We start from the raw sequence: 12,919 nt of genomic DNA on the forward strand, positions 1-12,919 counted from the left end.
GTGGTCATCTTACCAAAGGACAGTATGGTCGTGTGAGTGCTCTGGAAACTTCGAAGCTAGTCTGGGACTGGCTCTCCAAGGTCAATGAAGGCGTCTCAACCCAGAGAGACTCAAGGATCAGTGTTCTTCACAACCTCTTCAACCGCTTCAAGAGAAATGACAATGAGAATGTCAGCTCACATTTGATCGCCTCACTGACATCACAAATGAGCTTCGCGCACTCGGCGCCAATGAGATCACCAAGCATGAACTCGTCAAAACACTTCTGAGATCGCTTGACAGCTCATTCGACACCCTGGCCATGATGATTCAAGAACGCCCTGACTTCAAGACTCTCGATCCGTCTGACATACTTGAGAGGCTCAACACACATGAGTTCCAGCAATCTGAGAAAAGAGATATCTATGGTCCCAACTATGGCCGAACTCACGCTTTGAAGGCAAAGGTTGTTTCCTCTTCTGAAGAAGAATCTGACAGTTGTTCTGATGATCCTGAAGACATTGGAAAGGAGCTTGCTATGCTTGTGAAGAAGTTCCAGAAGTTCACCAAGAAGAAAGGCTTCAGAAAGTCTTCAAGATCCAGCTCAAGAAATGATGAAGCTTCCACTCGTGATCACAAAAAGAGAACATGCCACAAGTGCAAGAAACCTGGTCACTACATCTCTGAGTGTCCACAGTGAGACAATGAGACCAAGAAGAAGAAGAAAAGCAAGGAATATGATTCTGATGACAAGAAGAAGAAGAAATCCTCAAAGTCTTCTTCCAAGTCTTCGTCCAAGTCTTCATCATACAAGAAGAGCTCATCTGGCAAGGCTCGTGCTTTTGTTGGCAAGGAGATGGATTCAAAGGAGGAGTCTGCTTCTGAGGAGGCAGAGGTGGAGTCTGAGGAGGAGTCCGACTCCGGCGTTGCAAGTCTGGCTCTAGCTACAGCCTACGTTGCCAAGTCCATCTTCAACACTGAAGACAATGGCTCCGTCACCCCGGAACAACACCCCGGAACAATGAGCTTCCGTAATCGTCTCCCGCTCCTTTCCAATGATGGCACCGCCGAGGTACAAAACCGTAAAACAAAACGTACATTCCCACGAACAATAATCCATGGCAATAAGTTCTCCGCTGATTACTATCCATTTTTACACCATGATAGCAGTGACTAGTAAACCGACAACTACTCGATCAAACTGAAACATTGTCCGAATAAACCCAGAACTGCTAACCGAAACAATAGACCCAAAATAAACCAAAACAGCAAACCCGGAACAGTAAAACCAACAAAGCAGAACAATACCTGAATAAACCAAAAACATTAACCTACCCGAACGGTAAACCGAAATAGTCAAATTGTACCCGAATGGTAAACCGACATACCACCAAGTACAAATCACTATACAACAATTATTATTGCCGTTTCCAAATGCATGCCATGGAGCATATGGCAAACATACACCTTTTAGCTCCGCCGCCATTAACCAACGATATGCATCTAGGCCCAACTAAACAGTCTGATGCTTCCTCTGTATTAACAACTGATGCACCACAAAATAATCCACTTGCAGCTCCACCATCAACTAATTTAGCTTTATAGAAAAATGAAATGCCTTAATTAGAAGAAAACGAGGTGCAGACAATTAGAGTACATTCTACAATACAGTTAAGAAAAAATATAACACTAATTCTACTTTCCTTATTGAATGTCGCCATGCCTCACATGCTAAAGAAATTCCACAAGGACAAAAAGACAAAATACTAATGATTTACCCACATGTAGCAAACTAAAAAATGGTTTTCAATATGATGCACTGTCTCTACAATGATTTGTTCTATAATGCACCTTTATTATTTAACTCTTTGCAATAAATAAATCACGCTACATACAAAACTTCAATCACATGGTCCTCAAAACACTTCTGAAACAAGTCAAGCATCTCTACAAGCAAGGACAACAATGTCATTACGATGGATGTAAACGTGTTACAAATAACCTTAGTGCACCAATGAACCTTGCCAAAACGAATCCCCACCTCCTTTCTTTCCTATAAAACTCAAACAAATCAAAACAAATCCAACCAACTAAACATGAAAAAAGACCTACATGCAATAAATATTTAAATTAAAGTATTTATTCGAAATATAAATGAGACTTCCCACTGGCGCGGCGTGCGCCGCGCATCTTCAGCGCTAGTATATAAAGTAATAGAGTATGGAGTGTTTCTGCCCGTCCGCTGTACGTACATTTTATAAAAAGCTCACTGGTGGTTTTTTAAACAATCCATGATCCAGTATTAAGTCCCTCTCCTTTCTCACTATCTGCTGGGCTTCAACCCAACTTATGTATCCACTGTCGTGCGCACTAGGCGTTGGTTAGTATTCCACGTTCAGCTGCAGTATACCCAGTTCACTCTATTTTCAGCCCATTTAGGTCCTTGGTCTTTATCATTTACAGAGAATATGTTAAAATGATCATGCTATAACTTTGCAAATCTAACTCGGATTAAAATAATTTATATATGTAATTTGACCAGAAAAATGCTTAATTTTCAACCGTCCTATTGGTCGCTCCTGTTAACTAATATAAAATTCATTTTAGGGTATAACCTTAATTAACCTAATTAATTGCTATGGAATATTAAATGTTTTCTACCTTATTTAAATAGGTTGCATATGTTAAATAAAGTATGTTAGAAGGGACTACAGTGCACCTTTTTTCTATAGACTACGGAGTAGCGAATATGTGTGTGTGTGTGTGTGCGCGCGCGCGCGCGTTTACCCCATTTAAATTGGCTACGCATGTTAAATAAAATATGTTAGGAGGGCCTGCATTGCACTCTTTTTTTGCAGACTAAGGAGTAGCAACCAATATTTATGCTTTGTGGGGTTGGAACTCATGATCGCAAAGGCCCCAACCAACTGACCTAGCATGTGCTTGTGCTAAAATAAAGGTTCATTGTTTAACTAAAAAGTCTCACTTTGACTCTTTGGATGAGAATACATCAATTTATATACATTTATAAATTGTGTGGTAATCGGGAAGCCACTTCAAGAACCTAAGAACAGAGGGAGTGAAGGAATTAAATGGATTTGGGCTAGCACGACAGATTTGCTCTAAATAAATAAAATCGTTGGATTTGCATGGATGGTTGCGTTAATATAAATTAAGCGGCTTTGTAAGTAAGACTAGATTTTGGGATTGTTACTATGAGGGGGAGACCCTATAATTAATGAATTAGTTCTTCCCGAGTCCACCAATCTTGCGTTAATAATCCATTTTCAAGACTGTCATGAGATAACCACAACAAAGGAGGGAGTAGAATTCAACCTTGGTATGCGTATCCCTGCCGCCATCAGGTGGCACTGCACGAATGTTGTCGTGTCGCATTGATATATGTTTTGGTGGACATGTTAATTGTTTCTCCCGTTGGAGCGCACGACATATGTGCTGGTGATATTCGATTTTGGACGTTAGAAGACAATCCTACGGAGAGAGAGAGACCTATTTTACCTTCTGTAGGTCGACCTATCGCCTTAGTGCTGGCCAAAAGAGAGAAAAAAACAATGCTAATAAATTTTTTGAGGGGAAAAAACAATGTTAAATGGAAAAGGTTGAAAATGGGCTTCTTAAAGAAAACAGAGGCAGCTATTGGGCTGGATGCCCAACGGTCATCGGATATTTCTCGCAGGCCCATGAGATAGGATTCTCCAGCCCATAAAAGAGCTTCCCTTCTCCCTTCCCGTCCCCTCCTCTCTCCCCCGTCACCCCGCGCGCTTTGCCTGAAATCCACCACCGCCCCCAGCCAACCACCTCGCCGGAAATCGAGAAATCCACCGTCAGCCAGTTCGCACCTCCTCGCCCGGACCCTAACTCCAGCATACTCTACAATCCGGTCAGCCGCGCCGCCGCGCTGCTCTCCTAAGCTCTCCCCGCCACGCCCGAGCGGAGCCCGGCGGCCAAGAACCCTTCCTGGTCGGCGGGAATGGCGAACAAGAAGTTGGCCCCGAACCGGGGCAAAGGTTCGGCGGCCAAGGAGGCGGGGGAGTCCGCGCTGCAGCTGGCGCGCTCACCGCCGCCAGGGTCACGGCGCCGAGCGCCCCCTTTCGCCGCTGAGAACGCGGCGCCCGCCCTGGCGTCCGCCTCTTCCAAGAACAAGGCCCCATCCCTGGACAAGAAGGCGTCCGCCTCTGCCAAGAACAAGGCGCCCGTCCCGGACAAGACCAGGGCGTCCGCCTCTTCCAAGAACAAGGCCCCCGTCCCGGACAAGACCAAGGCGTCCGCCTCTGCCAAGAACAAGGCGTCCGCTTCCGATGAAGATGAGGTGGCTGGACCGCCCCAGGACACAGCATTGAGGAGATTCATCAACTTCCTGTGCGAGAAGGCGGCATCCATGCCGTGGAGGGGACTACTCGACGCCTTCTTGACTTGGGTGCACAGCAGGAGCAGCACCGGCGGCAAGGTGAGCAACCTCTGTCCAGCTATGTAATACGAGTCTCATTCAAGTTGGACGTTGGCATTGAAGTTGGCATTTGGATTTGATTCCTCTTTCATGTCAGATTTAGTATCTAGGAAATATGAAATGAAAAATGTGGTCAGATTTTGTGTGGACTGTTTCACCGTATTGTGACAATACTGCATATAAATGGAACATTAAGACATTTTGTCAAGATAAAAAACACATCCTTTTATTCTTATTGGGCCCAGGAAGAAGGTTCTACCATCAGCAGCAGCCAGCAGGCTTCACCTCACCTTCTCTAACCTGTTATTAAGACATCTTACAGATCTGAAAGCACTATTTGATTTCTGTAAACACTCCATAGTGCCGCCATTTGTGTGCTTGGTAGTTTCAATATCTGTACCCTTAATTTTTGTACCCTTCCTTGAGAAATTGTCCATAAAGAGCAGACTTGCTTATGGTGCCTCGACCATTTCTTTATGATCAGTATTCAGTAGTCACATCTTGATGTTTACCTTGCGTATTTTGCTTAATTTTTGCCGCCCGTGACTGTCATCATTGCTTTAGTAGGAGATTGTGCAGAGAATGATCTGCCTTGCTTTTTCTTGGCAGGTTGAGGCTGTCGCCATTGCTTTAGTTGATTTATATTTATGAAGTGGAAGCACTTAAACATTGAAATTTCGTCTGTGCTTTTGCAATATGCTTAGGAGCACTAAAATTCATACTTTTATTGTTATTAGGCCCACTGAAGGTTCTGCCCATCAGGAGCATAGGGAGAATAACACTCAGCAGCAGGTTTCACCTCAACTTCCAGTGGTAATGTTATTGAAGTTGCCTTTGTGTTTTTACAATATGTTATGGTGTCAACACAAAAAAATTCCTACACAGAATAGCTTTGGTAGTTGAATCTTTGAGTTAATTTTCTTACTAGTTTATAACATGTTGTTGTTCTAGGTTATTATTTCATTTTGTTGTCAATTAGCACTCTTTATATCAAGAAATGATTTATTTCCATCTTAACTTTGCTTGCAAATGTTATGTGGAACAATGTCTTGATGTGTTAATGTTTAGTTAACTCATCTTTCTGAAGTGGAAACTCTAACATGTTGAAATTTCCTCCATCCTTTTGGAATATGTTCAGGAGCGCCGACGCCAGAACTATGCTTTCAAATATGGCAAGGACGCAAGGCGCAGGAAGAGGCATGATTGTGACAGGAACGAAGCAGACCGCAGTGTACCTACAGACCTTTCAATCAGTCAAGTAAGTACAAGGTTCCTTCATGTCCATGTTCTAGATTATTCTTGCATTTTATTGTCAATTAGCACTCTTTATATCAGCAGCACAGCAAATGCTTTATTTCCACCTTAAGTTTGTTTGCACATGTTGTGCAGGCCGAAGCAGACCGCATTATACCTGCAGGCCCTTCAATCAGTGAAGTACGTGAAACTGCTATGCCTGACTATTTGCTGAAATAAGATATTAGAGAAACAATTATATATAATTTGCAAATTATACATTTGCAGATTGTCGAGGACTCCCAGAAGTTCGATCGGTATTTGAGCAGTGATATTCACCAGGAATACATCAAGATCATGTCAAGCTGCCCACCGGGTATGGAGGTGTGCACGTTTTGCTACTTCGAGAAAGGCGTTGACACTCGAAGGTCTCAGTCAAATGTAAGTTTTAGTGGCAAACAAAACATTGTCTCGTATATTTTGTTCCATGTGTTGTTGGTTTGAGTTCAGGTGCCTTTTGTTTACTTTCAGTTTCATTTCGCAGAGAATAACACACGTAAGCGACTGGCATGCCAGCTTGGCTGGCGTGATGTGCACGAATTGCCCAGCGAGGTTTCCTACAGAGCACGTCCGGGACCTGCATCGCATGTATTGCAATGCCTAGTTAAGGTTTTGCCTAAGCTCCTAGGTACTTTCTGTTGGGAAGATCCGCAGTAGCTGTAGACTGAAACCAGAGGACACTGGACGAGTTGCAATGAATGTGATCTGCACTTTGTGTAATCCTCCTGAGGATATTTGGTAGCAGGCGTCTGCAAGTAGCCTTATTGGGATTGAAGAACTACAGAGTGTGCTGATAAAAAGATATGGGATACGGTGCAATGCTCTTGTAGGATGATCTGTGAGATAAATTTCAACCACAGACTGAGCCCAGTGCGCTCAGGTTGTCGAGAAAATGATTTTATTGGTGGATGATGTGTTGGAGCTACTGTAGAACTTACTGTTGGTTTGTCCAATACGATTGTGCTGCTCGAAAATTATTCAAAAGGGGAAGCTGGTGACAAGTGTCGTCTTCATCATGACATGGAAGCATGACGTGTGTAGCTTCACTTATTTGTTCTAAGTTCTACAGGCAGTCTGGCACAGGATGTGTGGCATTCAGATCGGTGGTGGGCAATTCTCTTCTGCTTAATTAATAGATGAGGCAATCTTTGCCTCCGTTTCGAAAAAAAAAGATCGGTGGTATCATGGTCTCAATTTTCTGTAGGTTTGACTGCTTCTGGGAAAAGTGTTGAGCACGGATAATTCTGTTAAAGTTTAGCTTGGGAACCCAAACTCGGATTAAAGGCTTTCATATTTATCTGAACATATTCACCATCTTGTAGTTTTGAGTTTTGACAATAGGACTGAAGTCTTTACATTGCAAAAAAGCTAATGAAAGATTGTTAGACACGTTGCAACCACAACTGGTTTATGATGACAAATCGAGGGTAAGAGGTTCTTTTAGATCAATAGGACATCACACCACCATCTCATTTTCAGTGAAGTTTAAGAGGTTTTTGAAACTACAGAATGAGGATGGACAAAAATATCTGTTTCGAGGACAAAAATATCTTTATAACCAAATTGTATTTCATTGTGAAGGCAAGTTTAGAGATCCCCAGTTTCTAGCATGGGTTGATGGATATTAAAACAGCCCATGCCATGTTTTGACCTAAAACAGTTGGCAATGGAAAAAATAACTCCTTTGGGAAGATTCATGGTGGCTAAAGCCGGAGTTGTGGTATGTGAGATTTTGTTGAGGCAGGGAGTAAGAAGTCTCCGTTGGCAAAGGTAAACGAGTATTTTCTGTGGGGAACATTAGCAGTAGCTGAAGATTTATTTGTGGGACTGTCAGACTGTATTAGACAGTTACTATGGAGTGAAACCAGAAGGACGTTGGAAGAGTTGCAAAGAAAATACACTACATATTTCTTTGTATAATCCTCCTGATTCAGTCCTGTGGATATTTGGTAGCATGGGTTCCGTTTGAAATTCTCGTTTTCCCAGTCTGAAATTGTAGGGGCCTACGAGTATAGTGTTATTGAGATTGAAGAACACCAATGTGCGCTATAAAAAAAGGAGACAGCTATTGCATGTTTTTGTCGAATGATTCATCGACACATTGCATGAGAGCAATGTCAACCACAGATTGTGAGCCCAGTGCGTTCGGGTTATTGGGAAAATGGTTTGTCGGTTATCGATACGTTGTCCAATTCAGTTATGCAAATTCACCATTCTGTAGCATGGCCGCAGATGCCATTCCCAGAGTTGATTTCCCATGTTTTAACAGAGATAATCAGAAATTGTGGAAGAAATCATGTGAATCTTCACATTGTGGAACGTGCACCCCGTGTTTTGGATAGATATGGGCACAATGCACTTAGCGGGCAATACGGCTCTGTGGCTTGAATCTAAAAGGCTGCAGATGCTCAACACCACTTGTGATGACATTTTTGTGATGCTGACAGTGCAATTTGGGTCCGATCAGACATATCAATCCGACCACCACTGTATCTAATTTTGTGGAACAGCATTGAGGAATTCTGTTTAAGGTCAGTTTGGGAATCCAAATTCAGATGAAAGGCTTTCGTTTTCAGTTGAACATGTTCACGAGACTGCAGTTTTGAGATTTGGCAATAGCACTGAAGTCCTTACATTGCAAAGAAGCAGAACGTGGGAAGAAGTGCAAAGGAAATATTCTCCATTTCTTTTTTCAATCATCCTGATGGCGTCCTGATGGGATTGTTTAAATCCTCTCCTTTTCCAGTCTGAAATCCCAGGAGGGGTCTTCTCCTCGGTTTCACTTGGAATGTGAGCGTTCATTTGAAGATCAAGTATATATTCTCGTACTGATGAGAATTTATTCGGGTGTTGGGCGAACAGTTTCAGCAACAAAACTCGAAAGCCGGTAGTGTCTGGGCTGCCAGTGGCTCTGCGGAAATGGAATACAATAAAGACATCTTATTGTCAGCATATTTTGCCTAATTATTCTCTCACCGTCATTCATTCTATTTTCAGCTTGATTCGTGCTTTGCACTTTTTCCGGATGAGCAAAGCAAGGAGAAGCCTTCAAAGGCTGGGCTCCGGTGGCAAGGAGCAGAATTTTCAGACCTCTAGCATCCCTTCCTCATTTACCTCGTGTTCTCGCGACTTTCACCGCATGTTAGTTTATGAATCAACGTTTTACATCTAACAAACCCATTTTGGCTTATGTAGGTTGTATGTTTGATGCCTTCACGTTGATGTGGACTGAAGCTTGTTCTTCAATCCTCATATTCATAAGAAAAGAGACAAGAAAATATGTTGGCAGTCATTAAATTCTCTCCACAGATTTGTAGACAGTTAGCAAAGTCATGACTTTAGTTGTGAACAGTTAGCTCAGTGATTCTCCCAAAAAGCTGGGCAAATCGTTCTCCCAAAAAGACAGCAACTAGGAAGAACGAGACATGAAGATATCTCAGTGATTCTTCTTGTCTGGTATACATATGTAATCGTACTGTAAAGATATTTGGCCCTGGAGGTCTTCTTTGTTGTACAACTTGTGCTTAAATTTAAGCAAGAGCCCTCGCATTCTGGAGGCGAAGATTAATGACCTCTACTTTTTGGACGTCCGATCATATCCCAGGACGTTGCGATCCACTGACTGATGATTTCCTCCAAACAAAATGCAGACAAACTGCACATAATTTGGAAGAGATACATGAACATCGCACTTTTAGACACATCTGCTACCCTTGTCGCACTTTATCTGCGACTGCAATGAACATCTGACAAAGAGAAAAACAAAGACCAAACGGTGTACTTTCTTATGTTGGAAGGAAATACAAATAATTTTGCATAGGGAAAATAAGATTACGCTACAAGCAGCAAAAATAAGATACCCCTCAGCTTTCCCATTGTACTAATGAGTTTACAGCATGGCTTTTCCATTTCAACCCAGGGACGAAAAACCCCTCGGCTTGTTCTGCTGGAGTTCTTCTCTTGTTCATGAATTTGAGCAAGAGCCCTTGGTTTTTAATTTATTTTTTAGATGAAGAGCCCTTGATTATGGAGGTGAAGATTAATGACCTCTACGTTTTGGACACCTGATCATACCCTCCCAGGACGTCAGGTATTGGCTGCTCTCCGTGCTGATCATATCCCAAGTGCAATGATGATGATTTTCTCCAAACAAAATGCACATAATTTGGAAGAGATACATGAACATCACACTTTTAGACACATCAGTCACACTTGACGCACTTTATCTGCGAGGAACACTAGACAACGAGAAAAACAAAGACTAAAATGTACTCCCTCCGTTCCTAAATATTTGTCTTTTTAGACATTTCAAATGGCTACCACATACGAATGTATGTAGACATATTTTAGAGTGTAGATTCACTCATTTTACTCCGTATGTAGTCACTTGTTGAAATATCTAGAAAGACAAATATTTAGGAACGGAGGGGGTACTTTCCTATATTGGAAGGAGATACAAAGAATTTTGCATAGGGAAAAAAAGATAATGCTACAAGCAGGAAAAATAAGACATCCCACATCTTTCCCATTGCACTAATGAGTTTACACCATGACTTTCCAATTTCAAACAGACCCTGTGCTTAACAGATTACAGTGCCCCTACAGATCAGGTAGGCACAGATAATATAAAATAAGAAAATATAAGCGGCTCATAGTTTGCCTATCGCTGGGTTACAGTTTTGTAAGACTTGGTGTTATCCATATGGGATTAGGCCAGTTGGACCAAGGCTGAGGGGACACAAGTTCCTCACAAGTGTTATTTGCCAAGTCATAGATTCCAATATCACGACGGTTATTCTTCCATCCAAAAAGATACAGCTTGCAATCATCTGTAAAATAGGCATGGTTTGCTTTCAGATGTGGATACTCTTCAACACTTAGACAAAGTGTTTGGTTGTGCCCAAGAAGCAACACATGATCATCCAAGCTATCTATTCCCACAAGCTTTTCAGACGTGGTTTCAACTTTAAATATCTTGATATCTCTGGTATTAGTCAGATGTGTTGCAGGGCCAGCATCTTCAACATACTGACTAGCCTCTTGGGTTCTCCAGACTTGAAGTAGACCGCCACATGGAGCCTGGACAATGTAAATATTTTCATATAAAATGTCTTTTGCAATGTCCATGATTAACTCTGTTGTGACCACAGGACCTCTGAGATTGAAGGCGAGAATTTTCCCTTGTGATGTCACTGCATATAATAGGCCATCCTTGTAGATGCAGTCATGAAAAAAAGAGTGCTGTGGCAGCCAGGTCCACTTGTCATCCCCTAACCTAGCAAACGAAAGCTGCCCGAATGGATTGTGGATAAGCACCACGATATGTCCACCTGCAGATGCATCATAAAATACAAATGCCTTTACATAGAGGTAGCTCCGTAGCTGGCCAAGAGCAAGGGCTGAAGGTCGGCCAGTAGAGAGCCCATATGGCCCATATGTGTGTCGCGAGTATTGGTACTCACATAAGGCACCTGCTTCATCAAAAATGGGGGTCACATGCTCGATGGTGATCACCGACGGGAGAGCAATCTGTTGACAGGTGAGTGGATTTAGAAGATGCATCTCAGACCTCTCATCAGCAGTAACCAGCCAGCCATTTGTGGAGCCGATCAGATGCCTACTGCGGATAGGCGGCTCCGGGAGAGTCAACTTGTATGACCTCTTCTCTGCGAGGCTGTAGAGGAAGGCAACACTCTCACCAGCAGATTCAGAGGTGTAGAAGAGGCACGGCGTCTGGGGCCGCTTGTACAGCCCAAGGCTGCATAGGCTGGTATAAACGGAGCGCCAGGAGGAGCAGACGGAGCTGGCACGCTTCAGGTCGGGAATGTCTAGGAGGGCAAATATATCCACGAGGAGTTCGTGCGGCAGCTCCGGCAATCCGCCTACTTCAGTCTCCATGTGTGGTGGATGAATATGTTCGTGTTTGAGGAATTTCTTCAGTAAACTGGGGGGAAGACCAAGCAGCCTGGGCAAAACTCTGAAGAGCAGAGAGAAGAACATCCTTGGGTGTGTGGGTAAACTCCATAAGCCAGTTGTCCTGGCTAAGCTGCAAGCCTCCATCGAAGCAAAACTTTGATCCCCACCTAACCTACAGAAGATGAATTGCTTCAGCGGTGCTTGGAAAGCTGCAGCCTCTGATCTTGATCCCCACCTAGCTGAAGCTGCAACCTTTGATTTGATACAACGAGGTCAGAGGGCCTGGGTACTTATGTGGAGGCCTCAGCACTAATTCGAGTAGGTTCTGGAAATCCGAGTCCAAAAACGCCACTGGTATCGCCCGGATTCCTTCTTCATTGGATTCTTGCTGGTCGGTTCAGACTTTGAATCGAACTGGTAGATGCAACAGCTCCGAGTGTTGGGTCCTCTCTCTCTTCTCTTCTACAAGCGGGCTCCGATTCGGAAAGATGGAAGAGGACAAGTACCCGCGGAACGCCTGTAGCTCGAGGACCGCTTCGGCCACCAACGGCGGCGAGCTGGGGCTTCGCGCAGCCGCCGTCGCCCGTCGCCGGCAGCTGCCGTAACAGAGAGGCGGGCGGTGGGCGTGGGATTATGTGGTGTGGAGCGGTGGGCAAGGCTAGGGCGGGTAACAGTGGAGAAAGATGGGCGGGTGGGGATTCGTCGGCGGCAGTGCCTTGCCGGGCGGCGGCGGCGGCGGCGGGTAGTACTGGTTCCAGTGGGGAGCGGCTCGGGTCACATACCTAAGCAGTTCGGGCGTGTTTAGTTGGTCGCGTCCAGCCTAGTAAATTCCAAATGAGCACCAAAACTGTGCAACACTTAGCGAAAAGCCAGTACTTTACAGAGGAGGCCGTCGGCCCGGTAACGCTCGAACCCACAAACTTTTTGAAAATTCGCGGAGATATTTTTAAATTGTGAACATTTGTGAACAAACAGTCATTTTTTGAACTTCACGGGCATTTTTTGACAATTATGGATTTCTTTAACTCCACAATATTTTTAAAAACTCATGAACTTTTTCTAAAATTCTTGAACTTTTTCCCAACTCCCGGACATTTTTTAAAATTCATTAACATTTTCGAACACACGAGCATTTTTTCAAAATTCGGAACACTTTTTTTTAAATTCGAGAATATTTTCCAAATTCTAGAGCATGTTCTGCAAATTCGGAATATTTTTTGAAATACCAAACATATTTTAAATCCATGAACACTTTCTGAAATT

The 12,919-nt window shown here is 43.4% G+C and overlaps 1 protein-coding gene and 1 pseudogene across 1 annotated transcript; one reads left to right on the top strand and one right to left on the bottom strand.

Annotated features, from left to right (window-relative positions):
• The first annotated feature begins 3,751 nt into the window (after window positions 1-3,751).
• LOC109753619 (uncharacterized) lies at window positions 3,752-6,646 on the top strand (annotated as a pseudogene).
• A 3,594-nt stretch (window positions 6,647-10,240) lies between these two features.
• On the bottom strand, window positions 10,241-12,457 carry LOC109753584 (probable F-box protein At4g22165). The gene has a single exon (XM_020312508.3). The coding sequence runs from the start codon at window positions 11,798-11,800 to the stop codon at window positions 10,412-10,414; it is 1,389 nt and encodes a 462-aa protein (XP_020168097.1). The 5' UTR covers window positions 11,801-12,457; the 3' UTR covers window positions 10,241-10,411.
• Window positions 12,458-12,919: the final 462 nt, after the last annotated feature.

Source organism: Aegilops tauschii, chromosome 2 (genome assembly GCF_002575655.3).
Source record: "Aegilops tauschii subsp. strangulata cultivar AL8/78 chromosome 2, Aet v6.0, whole genome shotgun sequence".
Lineage (NCBI taxonomy): Eukaryota > Viridiplantae > Streptophyta > Magnoliopsida > Poales > Poaceae > Aegilops > Aegilops tauschii.

What these genes read in the sequence shown, in the direction of transcription:
- LOC109753584 (XM_020312508.3), bottom strand. Translation starts at nt 11,800, where the DNA reads ATGGAGGCTTGCAGCTTAGCCAGGACAACTGGCTTATGGAGTTTACCC.